General features: G+C 42.7%; 1 protein-coding gene across 6 annotated transcripts in view; it reads left to right on the top strand.

Annotated features, from left to right (window-relative positions):
• SPECC1 (sperm antigen with calponin homology and coiled-coil domains 1) overlaps positions 1-24022 on the top strand; it is an 87818-nt gene that overhangs the window by 15910 nt on the left and 47886 nt on the right. For 3 of the 6 annotated variants that reach the window (XM_048324530.1, XM_048324535.1, XM_048324536.1), the window contains exons 2-4: positions 3622-3762; positions 4203-4379; positions 6365-6500. In XM_048324530.1, coding sequence (XP_048180487.1) covers positions 4233-4379; positions 6365-6500 — 283 coding nt within the window. In that variant the 5' untranslated portion in view covers positions 3622-3762; positions 4203-4232. Of the gene's footprint in view, positions 1-3621; positions 3763-4202; positions 4380-6364; positions 6501-16506; positions 16759-24022 lie in introns of those variants that run through there. The other 3 variants (XM_048324532.1, XM_048324531.1, XM_048324533.1) reach the window with 2 other exon arrangements.

The raw sequence follows: 24022 nt of genomic DNA, 5'->3' as shown, positions 1-24022 counted from the left end.
GTGTAAAGTATGTGGGGCACAGATCATTTCCATCCCCCATCAGGGATTTTCCTGTGTAATTTCATTTCTGCAGATATGCTGATAATTTTTATTTATTTAACAGTATAACTCCTAGGTTTCTTGAGTGTGAAATAATATTGCTCATCATCACTCAAACCAACCTATCTATTATTTTTAGTTATTCAGAATAAAATAGCCTTTAATAGTCAGCAGAATTTGTATCCTAGAAGTTTATTCCAGAGAACTGGTGAATTCCTCCTTTGATCCACAGCCAAGTCTGAAGATCCCGGAGCCCTGGTGTTGTTTCTGCTGATGCTGACTGCCTGTGAGTTAGGATAAATTCTTAATCCAGTTTTTCTAGCTGTAAAATGGGAATCATTCTAGGCTGGTTCTAAAGACTTTTATTAATAAATGCATGTGGACTGACTAATAAAGAAATGTCTGGATTCTCAGCCTTTAATAAAACAGTAAAATTTCAAGTAAAATGGTCTGCAGAACTTCTGCCAACTGCCAAAATAGTCCTCATCAAAATATTCCAAATACCCTTTAAAAATACCAGTAAGAAAGGATGAACTATATAGCATGGCCTGAATTTTTAAAGGCTGATGCCTGCAGGGAATTCTGAGGATTACTGAGAGAAAAAGCTCTGTCAGGACCAGCTTTACATTTTTGGTAAACTTTCTGATTATCATTTGCAGCACCTGTTTCAGGGTAGAGGTGTATTCAGACAGCACTTTTGGGTGTAAAAGGTTTTTAAAAAACCAACCCCAAACCCCTGCAGTCTGGAAGTGCCTGGCAATAGAACCAATTTTGCTGCTCTGATGTTCCATCTTGCTGAGTCCTCATTTATTTCAGCATGGGGTTGCTTCCTCATGTTTTCAGAGTACAGCTCCAAGCAGGGCATGCTACAGGGATTTAGTTTGTCCAGCTGAGTGCCCTGCTCTGCCTGATGCCAAAGAAAGACTTTGAATCTCAGGATGGCACTAATTCTGTTTGCTTCTGAAGGAAAATTCCCTGTGAGATGTGAAAAAATGAAAAATAAAACCACAGAGCTCCAGGCATTGCTTAAGGGAGTCATTTTCCCATGAGAGTGGACAGAAGCAGCTCTCATCTGAAACTGCTGAAACAGAATGGGTGTAAAACAAGTGATTTGTGTCACTGTGTGTGCGAAAACAGCTTGGTTGTGTCTCTTGTGGAAAGCTGCTTCTCTTTCAAGTCTCCTTGTGTGGGTAGCCTAGAGATCAAATCAATCTCTCTGGGGTCCTTGTGGAAGGAAAGGCTGATATTTACTGAAAATACAGTAGAGTTACTTCTAAGACAAGTAGATAAGAGCTGGATCTGATGTTTTTTATAAATGTGCTGTTTCTACACCAGGATTAGAGAAACCTCCTTGCCAGTGTTTGCTGTCCTGATTGCTGCGGACATTTGGGATAGCTAAGTTAATAGTTTTTGTTCCCTGCTACCATGAGCTCCTTCCATGAGCAATTTTATGATGCTGAACTGCAGAGTTTTCTGTTGTCCCCACTGCTCACCACTTCCATGGAGCTTTTTTTGTTTTGTTTGTTTCACTGTAATGCAATAAATTGCATTTGGGGAAGGGGGAAAGCTGATGTTGACTCTGAGAATGGATTTTCTGCTCTCATCAAAGAACAGCAGGACTTTTTTATTTCACTTTTTTCTTCTTTTTTTCTTTTTTTAAAATAGTTTTATTTTGCACTATTCCTGAAGCAGTACTTCTAATAACTCAAATATGTGTCACCTACTTAGGAATGAAAGCAGCTTAGGATGTGTGCAACCTGGCTTGATCCTTTGAAGTCCATATAAGGCTTGTGGAAAGTCTTGGAATCCCACTTCAGAGATAGAAATCTTTATCTACAAGGCAAATTCAGGTTAGCCAAATACCTGAGAAGTCTTAACTCCATCTTTTACAAATGCCAGTTCTCCTATAAATACATGGAAAACTAATAATAAACACTAATAAATCCAGGTATTTCTTCTCAATTTTAGTTTCATCTGCTTGGTGCAGTAAAATGTTATTGAATCCGCATGGCGAATAATTCAGCTCTCTTTACATGAAAAAGCCAGTTTGCCTCAGGCTACTGGCTGGATTTCTTGAGCTGTGGTTTGGGTTTGTTTTTTTTAAAGTACCTCTTCCTTTTACCCCTAACATCATGTTCTAATGAGCCTATCACTCCACTGCAACTTTAAAATGTCATGGATGACTCAAAATTAAATTCCTTTGGATATCAAGACAGCATCTGTACAGCTTAAGGCAGGAAAATGAGGTACAGTTATGAAGAAAACCGGAGGGTATAATAAAGCAATGTATGTGCAACCACTGGATCTGCAAAAAACCAAAATCTGCATAATTTGGAGATCTAATCAGCAAGAGACTTTGCATGTGTAGTTGCCTGTTCACCCATATAAATACATTGATTGTCAAAAGCCTGTTAAAGGGATTAAATACTGTAAAGCACCAAAGCTTGCTAAGGTGGATCATGAGCTGTGGGAATGCTAAATAATATTATCTCTTGTAATATAGTTTACATATCTGTCAGGGCTTTAAAACAGTGATCAGCATAATCATCACCAAAGATTCTTAATGAGATCAGTGGATGGCTCCTCACTGGATGCGTTAAGAATTTTAATGGAGTAACGACTATACTTAGCAACAACTAGTAACTTTTTTATTCCTTTATTTAGGAGCTGCTAGGTTGCTGCTGTGGAGAGAGTAAACAGCCCTCCCTGCAAGAGGCACCAAGGACGAACAGAGGCAATGTCACTCGCTGGCTTTGTTCTCTCCAGAACAGCAGCAGAGCACTTGACATCGCCTTTGCCTCTGTGCAGAAACATTCCCTGAACAGACCGTGGTGGCACCTGGAGGCTGCTGTCACTGTCAAATCCACCTTGGCCCCAGACAGATCTGTGTCCTGGGAGTTCAGTGAATGTTCTTACTTATGAATGTGAAATCAGGTACAAAGCAACTTATGAGATGTAAAATGTGACCAGAGCCACTCCTGACTCAGCCAGGAATAAATTGCTTCGGTGTCTCTGTCAAAGTGATGTTGTCCAAGTTCACTCTTCCTCTGTGAGCACATTGCTGAGGCACTGGGCTGATCCCTGTGGATATTCTGGTTACCTGTTTAACAGACAAGGAGCAATTTACCCTCTGCCTACACAAGGCTGAGCCACAGCTACATCCTGTGTCTATTTTGGAAAGTGAAGAAAAGTGTTGCTCATACGAAGTGGAGGAGGACAGGAGATATCAGGCCACCTCCCCTCTCTCACATTCCCAGCCCAGCAGGCTGATGAGACTTTGAAAAAATATCCAAATAATTCCTTTATTCTGCTCATGGTTTGGATTGGGCAATGGCTGGTGAAAATAAATGGGTTTAAATCTCCAGGAGTTAAGGGAGTTGTTTAATTGGCAGCTGTCAGCCTACTGAGAGAAACAGGCTAGTTGTTCCTGCTGGCAGCTGAAATGTGTTCAGCTACGTCCAAAAAAAGGAAATCACGTCTATTTGCTGATTCCTGGCAGGATTTCTCTCTTGCATAAGCTTATCTCTGAGGAATAGTGGATCTGGATCTTTGTTTGCAAGGAAGTTGATATTTTTTTTCTAGGTTTTGTGAATCTCGGTGTTGTGAAACATCTTTTTATCACTGTGGCAACATCAACTGCTGCTCCTCTAGAAGACTCTGATAAGTTAAAGATATATTTTCCATCCATCTGAGGAAACTTGCTTCTCATGTGACTTTCTAAAAGTGAGTGTTATTTTGGTTGAAGATGCTGGATCTAACAGTAAAATAAGTAATTTTCTTTTTATCCCAAGGTTGCTTGAAATTGCTGTGGACTTCAGTGTTCTCAGTTCCTCTTTCATTGTGCTTCAGCATTCACAGGTGTTCTGCTGTGCCTGAGAGAGGTTTTTGGACTTAAACAGTCCCCAAAAAAGAAAAAAGTTAATGTTCCTTCGGTGGTGTTCTGTTGGTAAGAAAAATAAAAGTGGCTGTAGCCTGCTCTGAAGGTTTCTCTGGGCTGAGTTCTAATTTGTCTGAGAGGGGGAATCAAGTTTAGCACAGCCTTTTCAGCCCTTCAAACTTGTGCCAGATATCTCTGTTGCCCTTTCAGGTCACATAAAGACAACTTATATTTTTGTGAGAGTGTATAAATACATATAATTTTTTTTTTTTTTTTTTTTTTTAAGAGTCTGTAGACAGAGTTACTTGAGAAGAAAATGAAGAGTAGTGCCAGGCCTTGGAGCACAATAGCAAAGCAAGGGAGCCATGGGGTTGACAGAGTAAAACCTCTTTCCACCACCTCCACAGGAATGAAGACATCCAAGTCCTCCACTTCCCTTGCCTTTGAATCCCGGCTCAGCAAGGTACTAATCCATGGAGACTGTTCAAGCATTCCAGTCTTGCTGCAGGTCAAAGATTTGGTTTAGTCCTCAGACTACTACATCCACTGTATTAAGTGTAGAGAGACCTAAATTTTGTTGTATGTTAGATTAATACACATTTCTGAAAGTGTTTTGCATGTACTGGGGGAGACACTGCTTCTGTACACTCTGTGGGGGAGGGAATTGCCTACACTTTGAAGATGGAGAAAAACAAATGGCAAATTCTTAGTTCAGCTGATAGTTACACATGTAAAGAAATTCAAAGAGATTTATTAATGAATTTCCAGCACTCCTAAAAACCTGTGCCTCTCCCTTCAAGGTAAAAAACATATTAACAGCAGATATTGCAATGTAACAAATGCATTTTATGAATCCTATTTTTCTATACAGATATATTTTAAAAATAGCAGAAACTTCTGTCCAAGTAATGTTTTTAAGGAAATGGATTAATACACCTGAAAGAAATGCTGCTGCATCTGCACCCTTGCAGCCAGCAAACAGAAATAACCTGGTCATCCAAATCCAGACCAAGGTTGTAACCGTTCCTAGTAACAACGTTTAGTGAACAGCACATAGCAGGGTACAACATTTAGATCTCCTCTTGATTAAATCTTCATTAATTGTCACAGTTTTTCAAGGAAAGGATTAATTTATTTAACTTGCTGTGTAGACTCCCAGATGCACTCATTAATAGGGGATTTCAATCTGGTGCTCCAGGCAGGTTGTGCAGTGTGGTTGAGGCAGCATTTCTGAAGGAATGCTGCTGAGGAGACTAATCAGGAAATCTGATACGATTGATTTGTTAAATTTAGTGTTAATTGTGGAGAGATTTCTTCCTAATGACGGCTAATACCTTCAAATTGTCGTCCAGCTGCAAATTCAAAATCATCAAAGTGGCTTCCTTGAAGAAAGGGAGTAGAAAAGACACCATAGTTGCTGCTATAGGAAAGAACACATTGAAGAAATTACTTCAGAGAGACTGCAGAATTCTCTAAAGGTCAGAAAGTCAGGTTGTTCCATTCTCCTCCTCAGAGTGAGCTGACAAAACCTCTGCCAGAAGGCAAAACGTTCATTGTTTGGTATCCTGGAGCACATCAACACTTCAGCTATTGAAACTTATGGGCTCACAGGGTCCAGGAAACCACAGACTCTGAGTCAGAGGAGGAGATGAAAAGGAGAAGGAATTAGAGTTGAAAGATTTCATTTCGCTTAAATGTTTCACATTCAGGAACCACTAAATAGGAACAGTGCTTGTTGTGTGCTCTCTTTTCTCTTAACCCAGCAGTGGTTTTCAGCCTGTGGTTCAGGGACCCCCGGGTGTCACTGGACAGCTTCAAAGAAAGTGAATTTTCATTTGAGAAAACACTTTAGGTGTCCACAAACTCAAAAGTATAGAAAAACTACTGCTCTAGGGATACTCTACAAAGCTTTGGTTTTAAAATACTTCAAGTATTTTTCCTGAAATTAATTAGAGGCTGTTACTAGAGGCACACAAATGGGAAATCAGCTGACCAAAGTTCTGAGATAAACTACAACTTCTGCTTGCTGAAGCAAGATAATTTCAGTGTTTCTCCTTGAATCTTAACCTTGTACTTGTGTTCCATGAGTTTCCTGAGTAGGCACTTAGAGCAGACTTGTGTCACCAGAGATTCCTTCCTAAAAAGTTTTCAGTTGCCAGTAGACTACTCCTGTAAACTATTTTCTCCTTGCTTTCTAATTATTTGCATTTTTGAACAGTCTTTCCTATTTTCATTCTTCATCGTTGGAACAGTGTTTTATGTCTTAACCCACTTCACAAAAACCTGGAATGCAAAGCAAATACAAAAATTATGTAGTCCAGTTATCAAGGCAATATTCCCATGGGGTTACGTTATGGAAATGTTAATTTTTTTCCAAGGAATCTTGCATTTTGAACTAACTGATGGGACTGTTCAGGGTCCTGACCTGTTCCACCCTCTGTGTTGCAGCTGAAGCGGGCGAGCAGTGAGGACACGCTCACAAAACCTGGGGCAGCAGCAGCTTCGGGAGTCTCCAGGCTGAAGAAGACCATCACAACTGGAGCCATTTCTGAGCTTGCTGAGAGTCGGCTGAAGCCCAGCCCAGGTAGGCACAAAGGCTCTGGAGGACAGACCCGTGCTCTGAGTGTCACTTGGTGTGCCGAGGTCCCTGCAGTGTTCCCTATCCCCCGTGCAGCACAGCCGTGCCTTTCCCTCTGTCGCAGCCACAGGACGCTGTGCCTTGCACCCTACACCCCACGAGCCAGCGAAATGAGCTTCAAAGGGAGGCGCTGGATGGTTTTAGGAGCCTGGGCAGCCCCAGTAGCCAGGCGGTGGCGCCGGTGGCCCGCGCTCGTCCCGGCTGTGGGTCCGGGCTGGCCGGGGCGGGGTGGACCCAGCCCAGCCCCCTGTCTCCAGAGCAGTAGTGCAATGGAGAGCTTGCTCTCTGAAGTTTTCCCCATTTATCAACAGCATTCTCTCTTCTCCCTCTACTGAGTGAGCAGAGCTGGTTCCCCGCTCGCTGCTCCTGGGACACGGCGTGAGAGCAAAGAGCCAGCCCTGGGCATCCTCATGTGCAGCCCGAGCTACCCCGGGGCACGCTCTCCCCAGCAGCCTCAGCCCCATCAGCTAATTCCCATAGGTTTCAGACCTAAGCCTCTTTCGAGAGGCAGTGACACCATCTGCATACCAAGGGCTTCAGTGCAAACGCTCTGCTGTCCCCCAGGAGCTCAGCAAATGCTTGCTTTTGTCTGCTCCCTGGTGGCATTTCCAAGGGAATGTGAGCTCTTATTAAATTTGACCACGACCTCCCTATTTGTCACAGCCTCTGCAGGTTTTGGCTGTGTGACAGAACAATGTTACCCTCAGAGAGAGATTTCTTTAAGAAGAAAGTATAAAAACTTTTATATACCCCTGGAAGAAAATGATGTGTCTTGTAACAGCACAAATGTTTCATAGTAACCCAAGGACAGACCCCATTCTGCTGTTATCAGTGTGTAAATCCTCTAGTTTAAAGACTAGCTGTATCCAAAGGAATTTGGGATTCACAAGCCAATAAAGAGGCATGATGCTTGGGAGGAGCCACGCAGGGAGAAGGAAACCTGTACAGATGATGCAGCACAGGATCCTGGGAATGCAGCCAGGGAAACAGCACTGCAGGGATTCCAGAATGGAATATGTATGTCAGATACCAAAACACAAGCACTGGAATAGAGAGCCCTCTTCTGCATGCAGCTATAATAACTGGGATTGGAGGAGGGAGATTTATGATGACGACTACTTTAAATACAAAGCCTGAAATGGTTTATGGAGGTCAAGTTACATCTGGGTATTGCTTTGCCACTTTAAATTGCATCATTGGATATAACATCATCTATTGCTTGGCATCAGCATTTCTAGAAGTATGAATGGGAATATTAATGCAGAATGAAAAGGGTACAAGTGTGTAGATAAACACTTAAGAATGTATGTACTACCCCTCTAAAATTTTTTTTAACTTAGAACTGTCCCAGCTCTTATGGGGATTATTATAAGCGGGTGTACAGTGCCTTACATGTCTGTTTTTACAGTGGTTCCATAGTTTAAAAGAGTGCTTGGAAATCCAGCTGTATTCTGAGAACATGTCACTGTCAGGGCCACTGGAAGGTGCTTGATCTTAGTAAGCAAGGTTACAAGCTAAATACTTTGTCACACTGAAAAAAATACCAATAGTCCCACTAAAATGGTGTATTGTTGCTAAGAGAACTAACAGTGAGTATGACAGAGGGCACAGCGTGTTCCAGGGAACAGAAGGAGGAAAGGAGAGAACATTTTCAGCTGCTATATTTTATTGCAATGGCATCCCAAATAGTCTGATTGTGATCAAGATGCAATGCTGACTGTAGGGCTAATCCAAGTGAGAATGTTCCAGTAGCTGGGAAATGCAGATGTTTGTGTATGTAGCCAAATGTGTAAATCTAGAAATTTATTCTGAAACCACTTTCTTTGGTTTCTTTGATGGCCTTCATCTGTTCTGTGTTTTCATTTCATGTCCTGGCTGCAGGCATTATTTCTCCCCCTTGTTTGTGCTTTAGGTTGGGCTCTCTTTGTCTGTTACTCAAGTGAGTGAATTGATTATTTTGCTGAAATGATATTCTATTCGTTCCAGCCACTCTGGAACGAATAGAATACTGATACTCTGGTGGTACTCAATTGGTATTATAGTCTTGTGTGAGAGAAATTAAAGGGAAAAAGGTATGGAAATAAAAAAGCTTAGGTTTCTTTCTTCTTTAGCTGTGGCTGTCCACCATTTCTGTGCTGACCTTGAGCAATAACACATGTGCCAAATGCTGCAGATAATAAATAATTGACCTCAAGAGTGGTTGTTTAAATAGAGCTGTTTCTACGCTGCCCTTGGTGGAGTTTTAGTTATTTATTCCAGCCTTTTATTGATGGAATTACCCCTGTCTGTCCTGTTGGGAGGTAACACAGTAAATCATAAACAACTTAAAGGGGGATGAGGCCAAGCCCACGTATCCATCCTTGGCGAGTGGAGTTGAGCAAATGGAGCTGGAGACTGATTCTGGCTGGAAGTTCTGTGCTGTGATGTTTGGTTTTGTAACTCCTTGGCAGTTTTGAAATCCCAGGCAGTGGGAAATGACACACAGGGAGAAATAAATGTCTTGTATTCAGCTTCCTTATCCTCAGTGTAATGTCTTCCCATGTGCTGTCCTGAAGTAGCCATTTGGGTTTGTTAAAACCAAGCTTACAGAGCTCTGGCATTGTTTTTAGTGTCTCAGTAGATGAAAGAGAGCTGTGAAAATTGTGAATCAGGAGGAAGAGTTCACTGATCTTGGAGAATATTGATTTTAATGCATGCACTTGTAAAGCCATCCAGGCTATGAAGCTGTATAGTAAAGAAATGATTGTGAAATGTATAAATAGAGAAGTTTGTATTTTCATGAGAAACTAGGACTCTCTTCTCCTAAGGTTCAGGGTTGTAGGAAATCAATGACTTCAGATTCTGCTCCTTTGAGGTCTGCAAGCCAAATAACCTTAAAAAATGCAATTTCACAGAGAATTTCAAAGCTTCTAATGTGATCATATACCTCTCAGGAAGAGCACTGCATGGCAGGACTGGTATGCAAATGGAAAATTTGAGGTTCAGGCAGGTGAAATTACTTTCTCAATGGAGCCTGGAAGTCATTCCAAATCCTTGCTCTGTCATTCAGTCCCTACAAACTCCCAGTTCAAGCACTTTCTGAAAACTTCCTTGGAGGCTGTCTGGTTTAATCATGTTCCTGTGCTGCTTTGATGTGATTTCAGTGACAGCTGCTATTATCTGTCAGGTTGGACAGGAACCAAAAGGAGTCTTATGCTGGACATCAGAAAAGGGAGAGAGCCAGGATATGGGCATGGCACAGTCCAGTCACACATCATCCAAAAGCATTGAGAATATTTCAGCCATTCCCATTTCTCAGAAATATATTGATTTTTATATCGAGTGCTGCCAGCTCCAATATGAGGTATCAGTTATCCTTGAAATGTAATTAAGAGATAGCTGTACTTTGTTTTCTCAGGCTGCTTCATCAGCTTATTTTTTAAAGCTAAATAAAGGCTAAATCTCTATAGACAGCTTGATTTTTGCCTCAGAAACAATAGGAAACTGTCAATAACAATGCTATTATCACCTACCTCAGTATTTTCAGAAATTCTGGTTGTTTTGCTGACAAGCTCAGGTTCTCTCTAAAGCCCAGACCAGGAGACAGGTGCCACACCTTCCCACAGTGACAGTGGGATGTGTTACATCTTTGGAGGCTGGGAGAAGCAAAGATGCCAGCAGGACTGTGAGGGGTGGCCTGCTGTGTCACCCCCTGCTTCATCAGAAATTACCATTTATTTTAATGCATAAAATGGGAAAAATCAATACTTGGCCTGAGTTTTCAGCCAAAATAACAAAAGCCTGTTGCTTTCTGTGTGTTCCTGCTGAGTTGATCCACATCCAAGGCTGGAGATGGTGCCAATCCAGGAGCATAGAGGGGAGGGGAGCTCAAAGATATTGAGAGTTTCAATTATCTCCTCAGCGTCTCATGTCAAGGCTCTGAACTCTGCAGGTTACCTGGACAAAAGCTGCTAATCCCAGAAAGGAACATTGCCAGCATTGGAAATGAAGCTGCGGTGCAACACAGGCTCTTGTAATAAACCCAGCAAATTAAACAGGGAAACAAAAGTATCGAGAAATGTGGCGTAATCAGTGAAAGCTATAGAAGGGCCTGAAGGTTATATTGGGTTGAACAATCTTCAGCTGCAATAAGGAGGAGCTCGGTTTTGATGAGTTTTTCTGTGATTTGTCATCCACATTCCTGCCCAAGAATCAGAGTTAATGTCCCAGTGACTAAATATGATACCTGTGTATTTTCAATTCCTTCCTAGTGCTAGTAGAGCACATACCATGACTCCATTTGTCCATCATTGTTTGCTTTTCATGTAGTTTATGTGAAAAGTCTTGATTTCCCTCTAAAACAGCTGCTTGCAGCTTTTCTGTGTAGATAGTGCTGATATTCAGAAAAGAAAGGCTTTAACTAAATGAGGCCAACTGGCCCCTGCCAGCACTGCTGTCAGTGCTGGGAAAGCTTGAATATCACTGGTGAGACTTGTTCACCTGTGGCTGATTCCAGAGGGGAGACTGGTGTATGTTTTATTGCACACAGCTCATTAGATATGCTTCTTTCCCAGCAAAATTGAAAATGTGGCTCACTGCAGGTTTCAGAGCTTCATGCACGTTCATAGAATTGTCATTTTCAGCTTGCTATTTGATAGTAATATATGGACTTCATCAAATTTACTGTCTTCTTTCAGCTAACTTCCCTGCTTGGTGAGTGTGTGCCACTTTCTGATGTAGGGTAAAAATTCAGATTAATTTGAAGCTAATCCAGACCAGAAGCTGTCCCTCTGCAGCCAGAAAATGCAAGAAATTATCTTTTAAATAAAAGCTTTCTTTAAAAAAAAAAAAAAAAATCCGAGGGAAAAAAATCTAACTCACAATTTAGTAGTTCCTAAGATGCTAATGCACCCCAATTAGGACAGGAAAAAGGAAAGTGATTGCTTTTGAAGGACAGCTCTCTGACCTTGGGGCCTTTTTACTCTGCCATACATCAGCTTTTGACAGCGCCTGCTTTTTGTGATCTGTCACATCAAAGCACTGCTATAGGTTTGGGAGAGGTTGCTGCACTTTGCATTGAGGCTCGTTACTGTCTCATTTTTCTTGTGAACGATAGTGCCAAGTGTGAGGGACGTTAATGAGATCGGTATGTTCTGTTCCACCAGGCTTCACTGCAACCAAATGGCTGAGCTCATCTGGGCTTTCCCAGGAGCTGTAAATATGCTTCAAAACCTCATCTGGAAAGCCATTTGCATTTTGCCCCCCCTTCCAGGTACAAGACACAGATCTTGCATAATTATTCTTTCTTACAAAGAGATTCTAGCTCCAAAAGTTGTATAAAAAGGAAAGGAAGACTCAAAATATTGCTTTGTCAGGCTGGCATTCAAATTGGCAAGAAGTGCTTCAGGAATTGAACAGGCAAAGCAATGGAAATGTGTCTGCATTTACATCCACAGCTGTACATGCAGCTGGATATGCATATTGACATCTACACACACCTCTCAATATCTGCAAGGATGCTTAACATATTGCTACAAACATGAACCTGAACCTCCCTGACATTCCTTAGCAAAATGTTTCCTCTCTGTGTGATTCCCCAGGTGTCAAGTACTCAGACTGAGTTTCAGCACCAGTTTAGAAGATTTCACTCACTATCCTCCAAAGGGAAAGCTCAAGATTTGAGGTATATCAAATTTGGCATTCCAGATTTAGGTTATGGCTGCTACTTGTCAAGTTTCTCTTAGTTCTTCTCACAAGGATTTTTTTTCTTGCCATAGCCTGCAAATACAGTTGTTGATTGCTGATGCCTTTGCTGAAAATGTTCCTGTATGTTTTTGTTTTTCATGTTCTTTGAAGCTTTGCTCTTTCCTTCCCTAAGCCATGGATAGTTCTGCATCCCAGAATGGCTGGGAGTGGGGCTGTTTCACATGACTGTTCTTCAGGCATCTTTTTCCTCTTTGATAACTGGGAGTGTAGTGAGACCAGTGCATTTTAGAGGCTGTCTGGTAGGATTTCTGATACCTGATCCTGTTATGGATAACAGGCTTTTTGAGAGGCATTCACAGCCTGGCTGCAGTCATCTTGCATTATTAAACAAGTAGGAATTAACTTCTGCAGACAACACTGTCTGCAGAATGTACCTTTTTCAGTTTTCTTGCTGTCCTAATCTACTGCAGAATTTACATTTCCTGTGCTGAATCTTTATTAACACATTCCAAGATTCTGCAGTCAGCTTCTTGTTAAAACCACCTGTGACAGAGACACTTTCCTCTGTGTATTCCCCTGAGAATGACTTTGTTGGCACACGTGGGCCCCTCTGGGACCTGAGCCAGTTAAGAGGATTCAGTGTGTGGTAGGGATACTGAAATGCTAAATCTTGAAGGCTGTAATGACTTAAGTCATTAAATTGTTGACAGTTAATTGGCTCAAGCCAACATGTATAGGGAGGATCCATTACAGCTGTAAGGGAACTGTGGTGATCCCAAAAGCCTTGTTAGGGACACCTAAACAGAGAGGGGAGCATGCCTGGATGCTCCAGGAATAGCACAAATCTAGGCTCTCTCAGCTTGTTTTCATTTCTTTTCAGGCTTCTTTACTGAAGTTGTTCAGCAAAGTCAACACAACCTTGCTCTGACTACCTGCCCTAGGTTAATTATCAGCTTTCCTTCAGCTGGTTTGAAGAGAAATGATCCTTAACACAAATTCTCTGGGCCTGAATGTATTGCAGCCAGAATGCCTTGGCAGAGAGCCATTGTGTTTGCACTTAAAGAATGGGAGGGAGAAGGAAAGGAGTGCAAAGCTGGCCTGGTCTGACAAGTATGCAGATTGGGGAGGGCTTGGCATTCCTTGTAGTATTTTTTTTTTTTCCACTGTTTTCTTTTCAGCAGCTTTTGGCTTACATTGGATTTTAATACTGTAAAGCAAGAGGAGAGGGATTGACAGCTCCATCTCAGATGGGTTTCTAGAAGGCTGTTGGTCTGTGCCATGAACTGTGACCTCACCAAATATCTTCACTACAAAAAAATTTGTTTCTAGCATGGTTAAAAAAAGCTATTGCTCATCTGGGATTCCGCTCTAGATGTTATATTCCTAATCTTTTGGGGTCCACTACTGGGAATGATACACAAATTCTGTAGATTTATTTTCCCTGCTACTTAAGTACTTGGTGCTCGTAAAATCTTTAGCATCAGTGAAAGAAGGAGAGTGTGATAGTGTGAACTTTGGTGTTCATGATGCCCATGCTTAGGGCCCATTCTGTTTACTCCAGCATCAGTATCTGTAACTTGTTTAGACCTCAGCCTTCTGGAGAGACTGTCAGCTACCTGGCCACTCCAAATCTGAGATTTGGTGGCATATTCACACTTGTTCTTGTGAGCATGGATTACAGTTCGAACAGAAGTTACACTCATTCATTTGCTGTGTTGTGAGTAGGATGCAAAGAGAGGTTATGCCTGGTAAGTAAGTCCTGTCATTTGACTAGAGAGATGAAAGAATTATGTATGTCACACCTTCAGTAATTCATTCCTATTCTCACTATATAGGAAAGGAGTGTTTGTGAAGTTTTATTGGCAGTTCAACAAAGTGCAAAGGGATGAGTCAAGCTTCACGCCTAGGAAGAGACCAGCTAATCTGCATTATAGGGATGAAATTCATTCATTCATTCATTTTTATACCTTTATTACTGAAGAGGAAGGGAAAGTAATGAAAAATGTTCAGGTAACAAATAGTTGCCTAAAGATTTAGCCATGCATCTCTTGTAATTGATTACCTAGTCCCCATGCCATGCTTGCTGTTCCTCCTTTTTCTTTTTCCTCAGCTTGAGCTGCAAGTTCCCTAAGCAGTAATCTCTTATCCATGCCTTCTGCTCATGCTGTACCTGTATTTAAAAATTTGTGCTTTACCTTTCATTATGGACCTGGGCTAGAAGTCTTTGGCCTGACATCATTCTCCCTATCATGGTGTTAGAATGTTCTGACTTACGTTTCGTGCCACTGTCAAAAGTAACAGATTGGTTCTTGCAGTCCTGACTCTTCTACAGTGCTCAGATTTCAGGTGTGTTTGCTCTGACTCAGTGATTACATTTTATAATTACTCCAGGCTTGCACCAGTGCTGCACGGGGACCTTGTTAGACTATTCCCTTTTGTGATTACAGAAATAGAAAGCAGGTGATGAAGTAATAAATGCTCAGCTTCAGGATTTATCAGCCCAACAGACTCTCTCAGCTAATGCAGCCTCTCAGGTGAGTCCTGTTGAAGAAAAGCAGAAGTCTATAATGGAAGAAAATCTCTGTGGGAGATACTTTCAACAGCAGTTGGAGGATGTTTGCATCTGTACCTTGGAAAGGGCAGACTCAGTACCCACCACAGTAAGATATAAGACTTAAGAGATCATAAGACGACTTTTAGAGAAAGAATGAAGTATCACTGTTTCCTTTTCCTAGAACTTTGATGGCTTATTCATTAAACAAAGCATTTTGTGTTTGACATGTCATAAGACAGCAGCAGACAGGAATTGTTTAATGTCATCCAAATATAGACAGCTGTATGAAAACTTCTCACTTCATCCATAAAGTGTCAGAAGAAGAACAATGGAAAGCTTAAGACTGACAATGAGCTCATCCTATTGCACTGAAATATTAGCAAAATTCTGCTTCTATCATATTGAAAAGTCCCCAGATATTTTATTTGAAGTGATGGATTCACAACTAGATTAATTCTCCATGTTTTATTTTCAGGATGTTTTGAGTCTGGGAGCCACATTAGTTTATTATTTCTGAATTTGTTTTTAACCCTCTTGTTTTTCAACAAGCCTCAAGATGTTTCTGTTAATTATCCACATAGTGGAAACTGATCACTAGAGTCATTCAGTATCCTTGTTCCCCATGTACATCAGGGCTCCATGAGTGTGGAGCACCCTGATTTTTTTGAAAGATGGGCTGTTGTCCAGGCTCTGGGTGGGCTTGTCCTGTGCAGCTGCTCTTGCAGTGCCAGTCATAGGCAAAAATATTGATGATAGAGATATGATATGAAATCTGCTCCTCTTTGTGGCTGCAGGTCTAGATGTAGTAGTGGCTGTCAGGTTTGATTGTTGTTTTATTAGTGCTTGTATGAAGCAAGTAAGCAAGAAGTGCTTGCTTACTAGTATGAAGGGAAATTCGGAAATTACTTCAATGAAGAGCAATAGGGTTTAGTAGTATCCAGTGTATCCTGTATATTGTTTAATATAATAGAGATGTGAACCTGCTGTGCTGTTCTCAGCACCAGTGGAGGCTGAGAGCAGCTGAGAGTGCTGGGCTGACCCAGGCATAGCCCCAGAGGATACCAGAGCAGATCTGATAGATGGGGCTTGTCAGAAAGGGCTCATGCTCACAATCACGGTCAGGTTTTCAGAGGAGTCCAGTCTTCATTTCAGCATCCTTTGGGTACCTATGTTTTCACAAGATGCTGAGCATTTCTGAAACTGGGTCCCCTCATTTTTGTGACGGTTCAGAGCTGCCCTTGCCCAGACATGTCAGTGCTGTGCTCAGCAGTGTAGTTAGATCTGTGGGCAGGGTCTGTTTGCTCCATCGTAAGCATGCTTCGGGTGGTGGAATTGTGGAAAATTAATGTTGGTTTTGCTTTGGAGGCGTTTGGCCGCTCAGGTCTCTGCCGAGGGTCCCTCTGCCCTCCTTCACTCACTCCCAGCCGCATTTCAGCGTTTTGCTTAGAAATATCCTTCTGTATCGCCCGGAACGGGCTCTGTGCGATTCCCCCCCCCCGTCCGCCACGGCTGCTCCAGGGCAGGCAAGCTCCGCTCAATCCGCTGCCGGAGCGTCGCTCCCGGCTCGGAGCCCGGGGACCGCGGCTGCAGCGGCGCTGGGCGACCCCCGCGCCCCGGCCGGAGCGCTGCAGTTCCCGCGGCGGCCGCTGGGTGTCGGCCGGCGCTGCCCCGCTCCGCCCGCTCCCTGCCCAGCCCGGCCCGCCGAGCGCGAGGTTGGAATGAGGGAGGAGGCGGAGGCGCAGCTGCCTCGGCGGGGGCCGCAGCGCGGCTCTGCCGCCAGCTCCTAGCGAGGCGCTGCCTGCCGCGCCCCGCTGGAGTTGGCTGGAGCAGGGGCAGAGGGAGAAGGCAGGTCCGCGCTGGTACCGGGCATGAGCGGGGCGCCGGGGGCCTGAAGGAGCTCGGGAGGAGCCCGGCGGCCACCGGAGATGGGCAACCAGCCGGGCAGAGCGGAGGAGCACGAGCAAGGTGTGTGCGAGCGGCGGAGGGCGGCGGCAGCCGCGGGGATGGCGTTTTGTTCTCGGGGGCTGAGCCCGGCGCCCGCTGAGCCGGCACAGGGCTGTTGTCACAGCGAACGCTGGTGGCTTCCAGCCTGCTGGGGACACTGCTGCTGTTTGCCTTGTAAATGCGCTTTATTGCCGTTCCGTACCTGAGATCACAGCACCGTCCTTAGGGAAGCTTTTCTGAAAGGAGTCCTTTGGAACAGAACGCCTGCAAGGGAGGGACCCTGTTCGCTGTCAGATTTTTTTTTTGCATAGTCTGCACGATGCAGCTAAAAAGTCCAAAGCCGATGTAATGATATACACAGAACTTGTCAGGATCTGCAGCTTGGCTGTGTTAGCCTTCACCATTGTTCGTGGCCTGAGGCCTGAAATTTTCCAGGCCTTAGAATTTAAAATGATGCCTTTGTGGAAGGTCTCCCACCATTGTCCTTTCAGAAGTGTAGTGTTCTGCATGTTAATCAGGAGCAGATTTCATAGAAAGCTGAGAGCTGGTATCAGGTAGATCGCATTCCCCGTGTGCCAAATGTCTGCTCCGTACCCCAGCACGGCTGCTAATTTGTTCCTGATGCCGTAGTGCTGCTTTGGTTGCCTTCTGGTTTATTTTGCTTGTTTCTCAAATGCTGAATGAGGGGGGAAACCCCGTGGGTCCACTGATTTCTGCTGCTTATTTCTTAGTTTCTTTCCGAATTTAGAATCCTCTAACACACATAAAACCGCAATCGGTTGTATTTCCTGGCACTCTGTTTCTTGCTGTTGCCATGGGAATTTCATTCACAAAATCCCATTAAAGTTGTTATTGCTTGGTCAGGGGTTTCTATGACTTCGGGTAGATATGTAGGTATTAAGAGTAAATACAAATGTACCTGATCTCTGGTATTGTTAGCTAGGGCTGCATTGCTGCTCAGGGATCTCTCACAATAGATCTGCCAGCAAGTGCTGGAACAGCAGTGAGGTGTAGTGAGAACTCTCTAGCACTATGTTAATCACCGCACTAATGAAGAACACAAAAGCTGCCAGTATCCAGTCACCAGAAGAAATGCTGCCCTAAGGGAAAGTTAAACTTTAGGCTGGAAAGTATGGCTGCCTACATCCCCAGCCCCCGAAATCCGCTGGCCACTGCCAGCTAGCGAAGTTTTGCTGGAGCTAAACGTGTTAATGTCATTTAGGAGGGGTAGTACTGATAATAAACTAAGGGAGAGCTGGATAAATAGCCCGGGAGATACACTGCTAACTTCTGATCAGTTGGAGCAAACAGCCTCTGATTTCACAGGGCCATTTGGACAGCTTATTGCTGTTAACACGGATGATAAATGAGTGTGCAGACCCCCTGTGGGTTTGAAAAATCTCTTTCATCCTTTGTTTTTTCTTGATTTATTTTTTTATTGAAGAGGAAAGAGTTATACTTCTGCTGCACCTAAGCAGTTTTTAAACTATTCTGGTTTTAAGTGTAGGCTGCACTAAGTCCTGTGTTAACATCCTCAATGTTCACAAGATATGAACAGGCCTGAAGAGCAGTGTTTTGTACTGAACTACATGTTCAAAACTCTGATGTTTAACCATGAAAAAGTGTCAGGAACTTTCCTGCTGACAAAAAAAAATTCTGACAACATATTCCTTATTGCGTGTGAGAGCTCTGGCTTTGGAACTCAGAGTTTGTGTTGGTTTTTGACAGCTAGGATACGAAAACCTGCTTCTCACACCAGAATGTGATACGTCGTAGTATCTCTGAGTTTTGTTTCTGCTTGAGTGAACTTAATTCAGCTCTCATTCAGGAGCACCAACATTTTGAACAACTGTGGTACTCCTAAGCTCGTGTTTTGGAATAACCAGGCTAAACCCCAGGAATGGGTTGCTTTGTTGATCTAGCTCATGAGCCAGCTTTAGCGACAGACAACCAAATTGACCTGTTTCCCTGAGCTCGATATTCATCTTGTTTATCTGCCCTCTTAGGAAACTTTATGGACATCTTATGGCTCCTCTCTTTTACCCCAAACTTACCACCTTGGGGTACTGGTGACAGCTTCGTTCCTCCTCTTGGTGTCAGTGGGCACGGAAGTCTTTAAAAATCTGATCCTGTTACGATACAGGTTATAATTTAAAGTAAAATACTTACTTTCACTTATTTATGAGAGTATTATGTACTTTAATGGGTTTTCCTATTAAGTGTAAATTCTGGGTGGGCTGGTCAGTGCTGTCCAGGAACAGGAAGGAAATTGTTGCCTCCAAACTGAGCAGTTGAAAGTAACACATTAATACAAAGAAATGGGACTGCCTGGACAAGGGACTGTGGAAAAGGGAAGACAGAGGAAAGAAATCCACTGCTGGTGTCCGATGGGAATGTTTTGAACAGAAGACAAGACTCTAACAGCCCAGTATCATCTCAAATTAATCTCTGTCTTCCTAAGAGTGAAAGAGTGTCTAACAAGGATTTGAGACAATTGCTTGTAATAATATTATATTCTATAGGCTTTTCCTGGCTTCTAATTTAAAACTTATTTTAAACAGCTCTTACAATCATTTGTGAGAACTTTGTGGGGTGTGACCCAAGTTTGCATCACTTGTTTGCCAAAACTCTGCTTCTTGCAAGTGATTGGTGTTCCTGCTATACCCCAGTGCTCTGAATATTCTTATTTTTAAAACCAGTGGAGGTTTTAGAACGAAAACCCTTATAAAGTAGTGTAGAAAATGACGTGAAACAAGAGTGAATATTGCAGCAGTTTGTCAGCAGAATTAGTTTTCTGCTTTTGAAGCTGGCTGCCCAAGCTAGAGGAAGTATTAGTGTATACAAACACAGGCCAGAGCACCTGTGAAATAGCTGGAACATTTCCTGGGAGCTGTACGGAAGAATCCAGCATTATCCAGTGCACTGTATTTATTGGGAGAAAGCCTTTCAAACATAGTTTGCCTTGGAAACAGGGAGGCCTCCTGTTATTTCTGAACAGGAGCACTGACATTCTTTGACACTGGTTGACACGGTGATGGGGGGTGTTTATCCTCTAAACATCTGCAGGTGATGGATGATTAATATCTTTGGGAAGAGGTGGAAAAAAAATGACTCAATACCCACAAAAACTTGGGTGAAAGAATCGCTTGAATGGGAAATGTTAACTTCTCTTGTTGGAACAAGGTGATGGGTGGGGTTATCCAAGGGTTAGGCTTTTTTTGGAATTGTGTTTATTTGTAAAACATGCTTACATGGCTTGGATGAGAATATCAAGTGTCAGTGCATGCACTGAGTCAGTATTGATCTGTTTTCTTATGTCTGTTTCGTCCTGGCCCAGGGGTGGCTTCGTTTGAGGAAGGGATTTTTCAGTGTAAAACATAGAAGAATTTCAAGATAAATGCTATTGTAGAAATACATGCTCTTGTCCTTTCTGTTCTTTGTTTTCAGGGTGTGTAGTCAGATCTTTTCTGGGTGCTCTCTTTAGTCTCCCTCATCTGCCTCCCTCCCTTTCTCTCAAACATGGGAGCTGTTCATTTTAACTCTGTTGGATGTCAGAGCACCATTTCTGCCAAGCAAGAGCTCGAGAGACCAGATGAGTTTAATGATGGTGTTGGGGGGAAGGGAGGGAGGAGAGAGGGGCCAGCAAAGCTAATGAATCACGTAACAGCTTTCATGGAAATACCGACAGCAAGTCATGTCCTCTTGGAGCTCGGGCAGCGAGCCATAGACCTTTTGTTCCCAGTGGAGCCAGCAAACCACAATTTGCTCTCCACTGGATAGTTTAATTCCTTAGTCACCTCTTCCTCCCACAAGTCATTCTTGCATGGGGGGGTTTACAGATGCTCTCATTTTTCAGAGTAGTAACACACTGCTGATTAAACTGGTATTGAAGAAGTTTATTTTCCCCTGGAGGGTAATTTTTACTTGACTTAAGCTTTTTTTCCAAGGCCAGTGAGGGCTGGCTCTGTTGATTGGTCTTGTGAGGTGACTTGACAGGACTGACATGATTAAATCATTTCAGAAGGACTGACAAACACCTCAGTCAGGGGCAGAGTCTCCTCTGCTCCCAGGCCAGCGAAACGGGAACAGCCAGACACTGTCACAGTCTGGACTGGCCTCTTAGAAGAATTTAGTCATGAGTGTGAATAATTTACCTCTGAAATTATCTGAGGCAGCGTTAAGTGATAATCTGAGGTCCCCTGATTCCAAGTTGAAAGGCTAATGAATGCTAAAGTAATGGAAAAGATCATCAATAAGTTCTGCTATGCTACAGGGCCTTCCCAGCAGTTTTCTGCATTGGCTGGGAGGATGTGCTGAGTGGGAGTACTTTCTCCATGGGCAGGACGACAGCTTTTACAAGAAGAACTTTTAGGGCATGGCAGGCAGCAGGATGTGGTTTATGCATTTTGTGTGAGATTAATTTCCATCAGCAAAACAAGGCCATTTTTGGATGAAGGCAGAGAGATTCTGGGAATTCTGCTGAATGAGCTGGTCAGCAAGAACTTGTCCTGTGAGTCCAGAGCTGTGGACTGTGCTTTTGCCCCAGTGCTGATGGTGTTTTAGGACCTACCAGTGGTAGATCTAACGTGATAGTAAATGTAAAAGCTAATTTTCTTGATGATTGTTTCATTAGTTTAGTTAATGTGCTTGACAGCTGCAGAGTGACAAGGAAACAGCCAGGGGATAGTTGTGATTGTGTTGGTTCTGACACAGTATTAAATTACTTGAAAGAGGGGAAAGGGTGAAAGGAGAAGGGAATAATGCTTTTTGGAGAAAAAGAGAAGCTTGCTTCTTTTTATTTGGGCTGTATTTGGCTCCTCAAGATCTTACAGTTGTAGAGCTGGCCAAAGAAATTTGAGCAAGTATAGTCCCTTGGTCTTCCTGCTGAAACCTGCCAGAGCTCTGGAGGTACTGAGGAGTTTATTCAGAAGCAGTCCTGTGTTCTGGACCTTCTACCAGTATTTCAGCAAAGTAATCAATCTTATTTTTTTCTCTTTTCAATTCTTCCCCAATTTTACTAATTTACTCTTCATAAAATCTGATTTCCACAGGGAGTGTAGTTTTCAGCACACCATGAGGCTGTACAACTGAGGCAGAGTACTTCTCTGTTTTCATTAGTACTGCACTGCTTGAGGAGAACTTAATTTGACTTTTCTGTGATTGTCGCAGACTGACACTAGAAGATTGACAAATACTTGATATTTTCATTATTTTCTGATACTTTCCCATTCTGTATCTCCAAACAGTTTGAGCATGGTGATTGAAGATGATCTAAAACTACTATCTCTGATGATGGTAATAGACACTGTTAGATTTTCCATGCATCAACTTTTTTCTTCCTGTAATCCAAAGTAGGCGTGTGTTCACAGGTCTCTTTGGAATGTTCCATCTATTATATTTCATGCAATGTTTTTCCACAAGCATCAATAGATATGGATTGCATGTTCTGGGGCAGAGCACTCTGTCCTCGTGTGCTGTGTGATCATCGGTCGGTTCTCTCAGGCTATAAATTACATCAGAGCTGCAGCTTTCTGCCCTTTTCATCAGGCTCTGTAGCACACAGCTAACAAGCTCTATGTTTTTCTCAACAGCAAAATTTACATTTGAAGTTCTTACAGGCAAATTTGGTATTCATCACTGGAAAAATGCACTCTTGGGAAAGCACAGGGCTAACAGGAGTTTGCAGGGTTCAGTTCTGAGCATGTGTAGGGGATGTGTTGGCTGAAACAGGGATGTATATTTTCCATTTGTTACCAGCTCTGTAGGTTTTGTATCTTGACTGGAATTTGTTCAGTTGCTTAGGAAAGCTATGAGGAGCAAAGCAAACGTGTCCATATCCCATGAGCAGAGTTAAGTTCCTCTCACATTCCTGTCCTGATGGATGCTTTGGTGCTAAGTGTTAAAAATCATTGCTACTCAGGCAAGGAAGAATTTTACCAGTAACTCCAATGGAATCATATTTATTAATGTATGGGATGAAAATGGCTCTAGGGACGGGGTGCAGTTAATCCTTTGACACATTTTACTTACGTTGGATGACTTTTCTTTCTTCCCCGACTGAATTAAGGAATCCCATCCTGTACTAAGGATAGAAAGCTGTTTTAATTAGTCTGAACAATGTAGAATACAAAGGTGGCTTCTTCCCTGCATCTGGAGGATATTCTTTTGTATTTTTCACATCCCAAAGGTCTTCTTCATTTTGCCATTGCAGAGATGTAGAAATCCTTGTGATAGCAAATAATTATGCTCATATAATCACTTTTATAGGGGTTGTTTCCACAAAGGTGTGGATAATGATACATTTGTTGGCAGGAACTGAGTTCTCTGCAATACGGGAAAGTCCTTTGAAAGTATCACTGAATACTTACTCTCATAGACAAAAATGGTTGTGATTCTTGAAATAAAACAGAGGTAATTCCCTGTGCTCGTGCAGAGCAGAACCAACTCAGCAGAAGGTTCATTAGTCATAATTAACAGCTGGTAAGTGAGGATGACTGAGTTTCCATGAATAGGAGTCATTCCAGGGACTGGTATTCTCTGCTTGGAAAGCTTCTCCAGAGCGCAGTAGCCCTGGTGTTGTCTATCTGCAGTAAAGTGAAATAGTTGCTGAAGTGCAGCCTGTAGAGAACATGTTGCATTTTACTTATTGAAGGCTAAATCCTGGATTTTTTCTAAATCCTGGATTTTTTTTTTTTTTTCAGAAAAGAAAAAACATTAAAAAATTCTGTGACAAAGGGAAGTGGTTCACAGTCTTGTTCCCCAGAGCATGTAGTGTCAGCAGTAATGCTGGGAGGGGATAAGGTGGTGGTGTCATGTCCATCCCTGTCTGGAAACATTCCTTGAATGGAAAGAGTGTTCCAGAAAAGTGGTGCAATTCATTTAAACCTTCAAAGGCTTTTCAGCCTTTGTCTAGTGGAAGGCTGTGTGCTCAGTACAGCCTGTTCTCAGCTGACTAGAGCAGTGTACGGAAATATTTCAAGTTATGTTGTTCAGAAATATTTCAAGTCAAGTTTCCAGGCCTCCTAAAGTCCATGGCAATAACTTTGCTTAACCCAAAGCCATGGGTCCTAGGATTACAATCTATCTTGCCACGAGGTGGGAGGCACAGAGCTCTCATAGTTTATTTCCAGGCTTTTCCAGTGTGAAAGCTGATGAAGATGGAGGTGTCAGAGGGGAAGAGCCCCTTTTTGAGGGGCTGGGGATATTTCCACAATCCTTATCTTCTAGATCTTGAGAAATGCTTTTATAAAACCTTGTTGAGTTTGAAGAATGGACTAATCATGTT

The sequence above is a fragment of the Corvus hawaiiensis genome, chromosome 20 (assembly GCF_020740725.1).
Source record: "Corvus hawaiiensis isolate bCorHaw1 chromosome 20, bCorHaw1.pri.cur, whole genome shotgun sequence".
In the NCBI taxonomy this organism is placed as follows: Eukaryota; Metazoa; Chordata; class Aves; order Passeriformes; family Corvidae; genus Corvus; species Corvus hawaiiensis.
The sequence above is the reverse complement of the archived record's forward strand: the minus strand, read 5'-3'. Positions and strand labels throughout refer to the sequence as shown.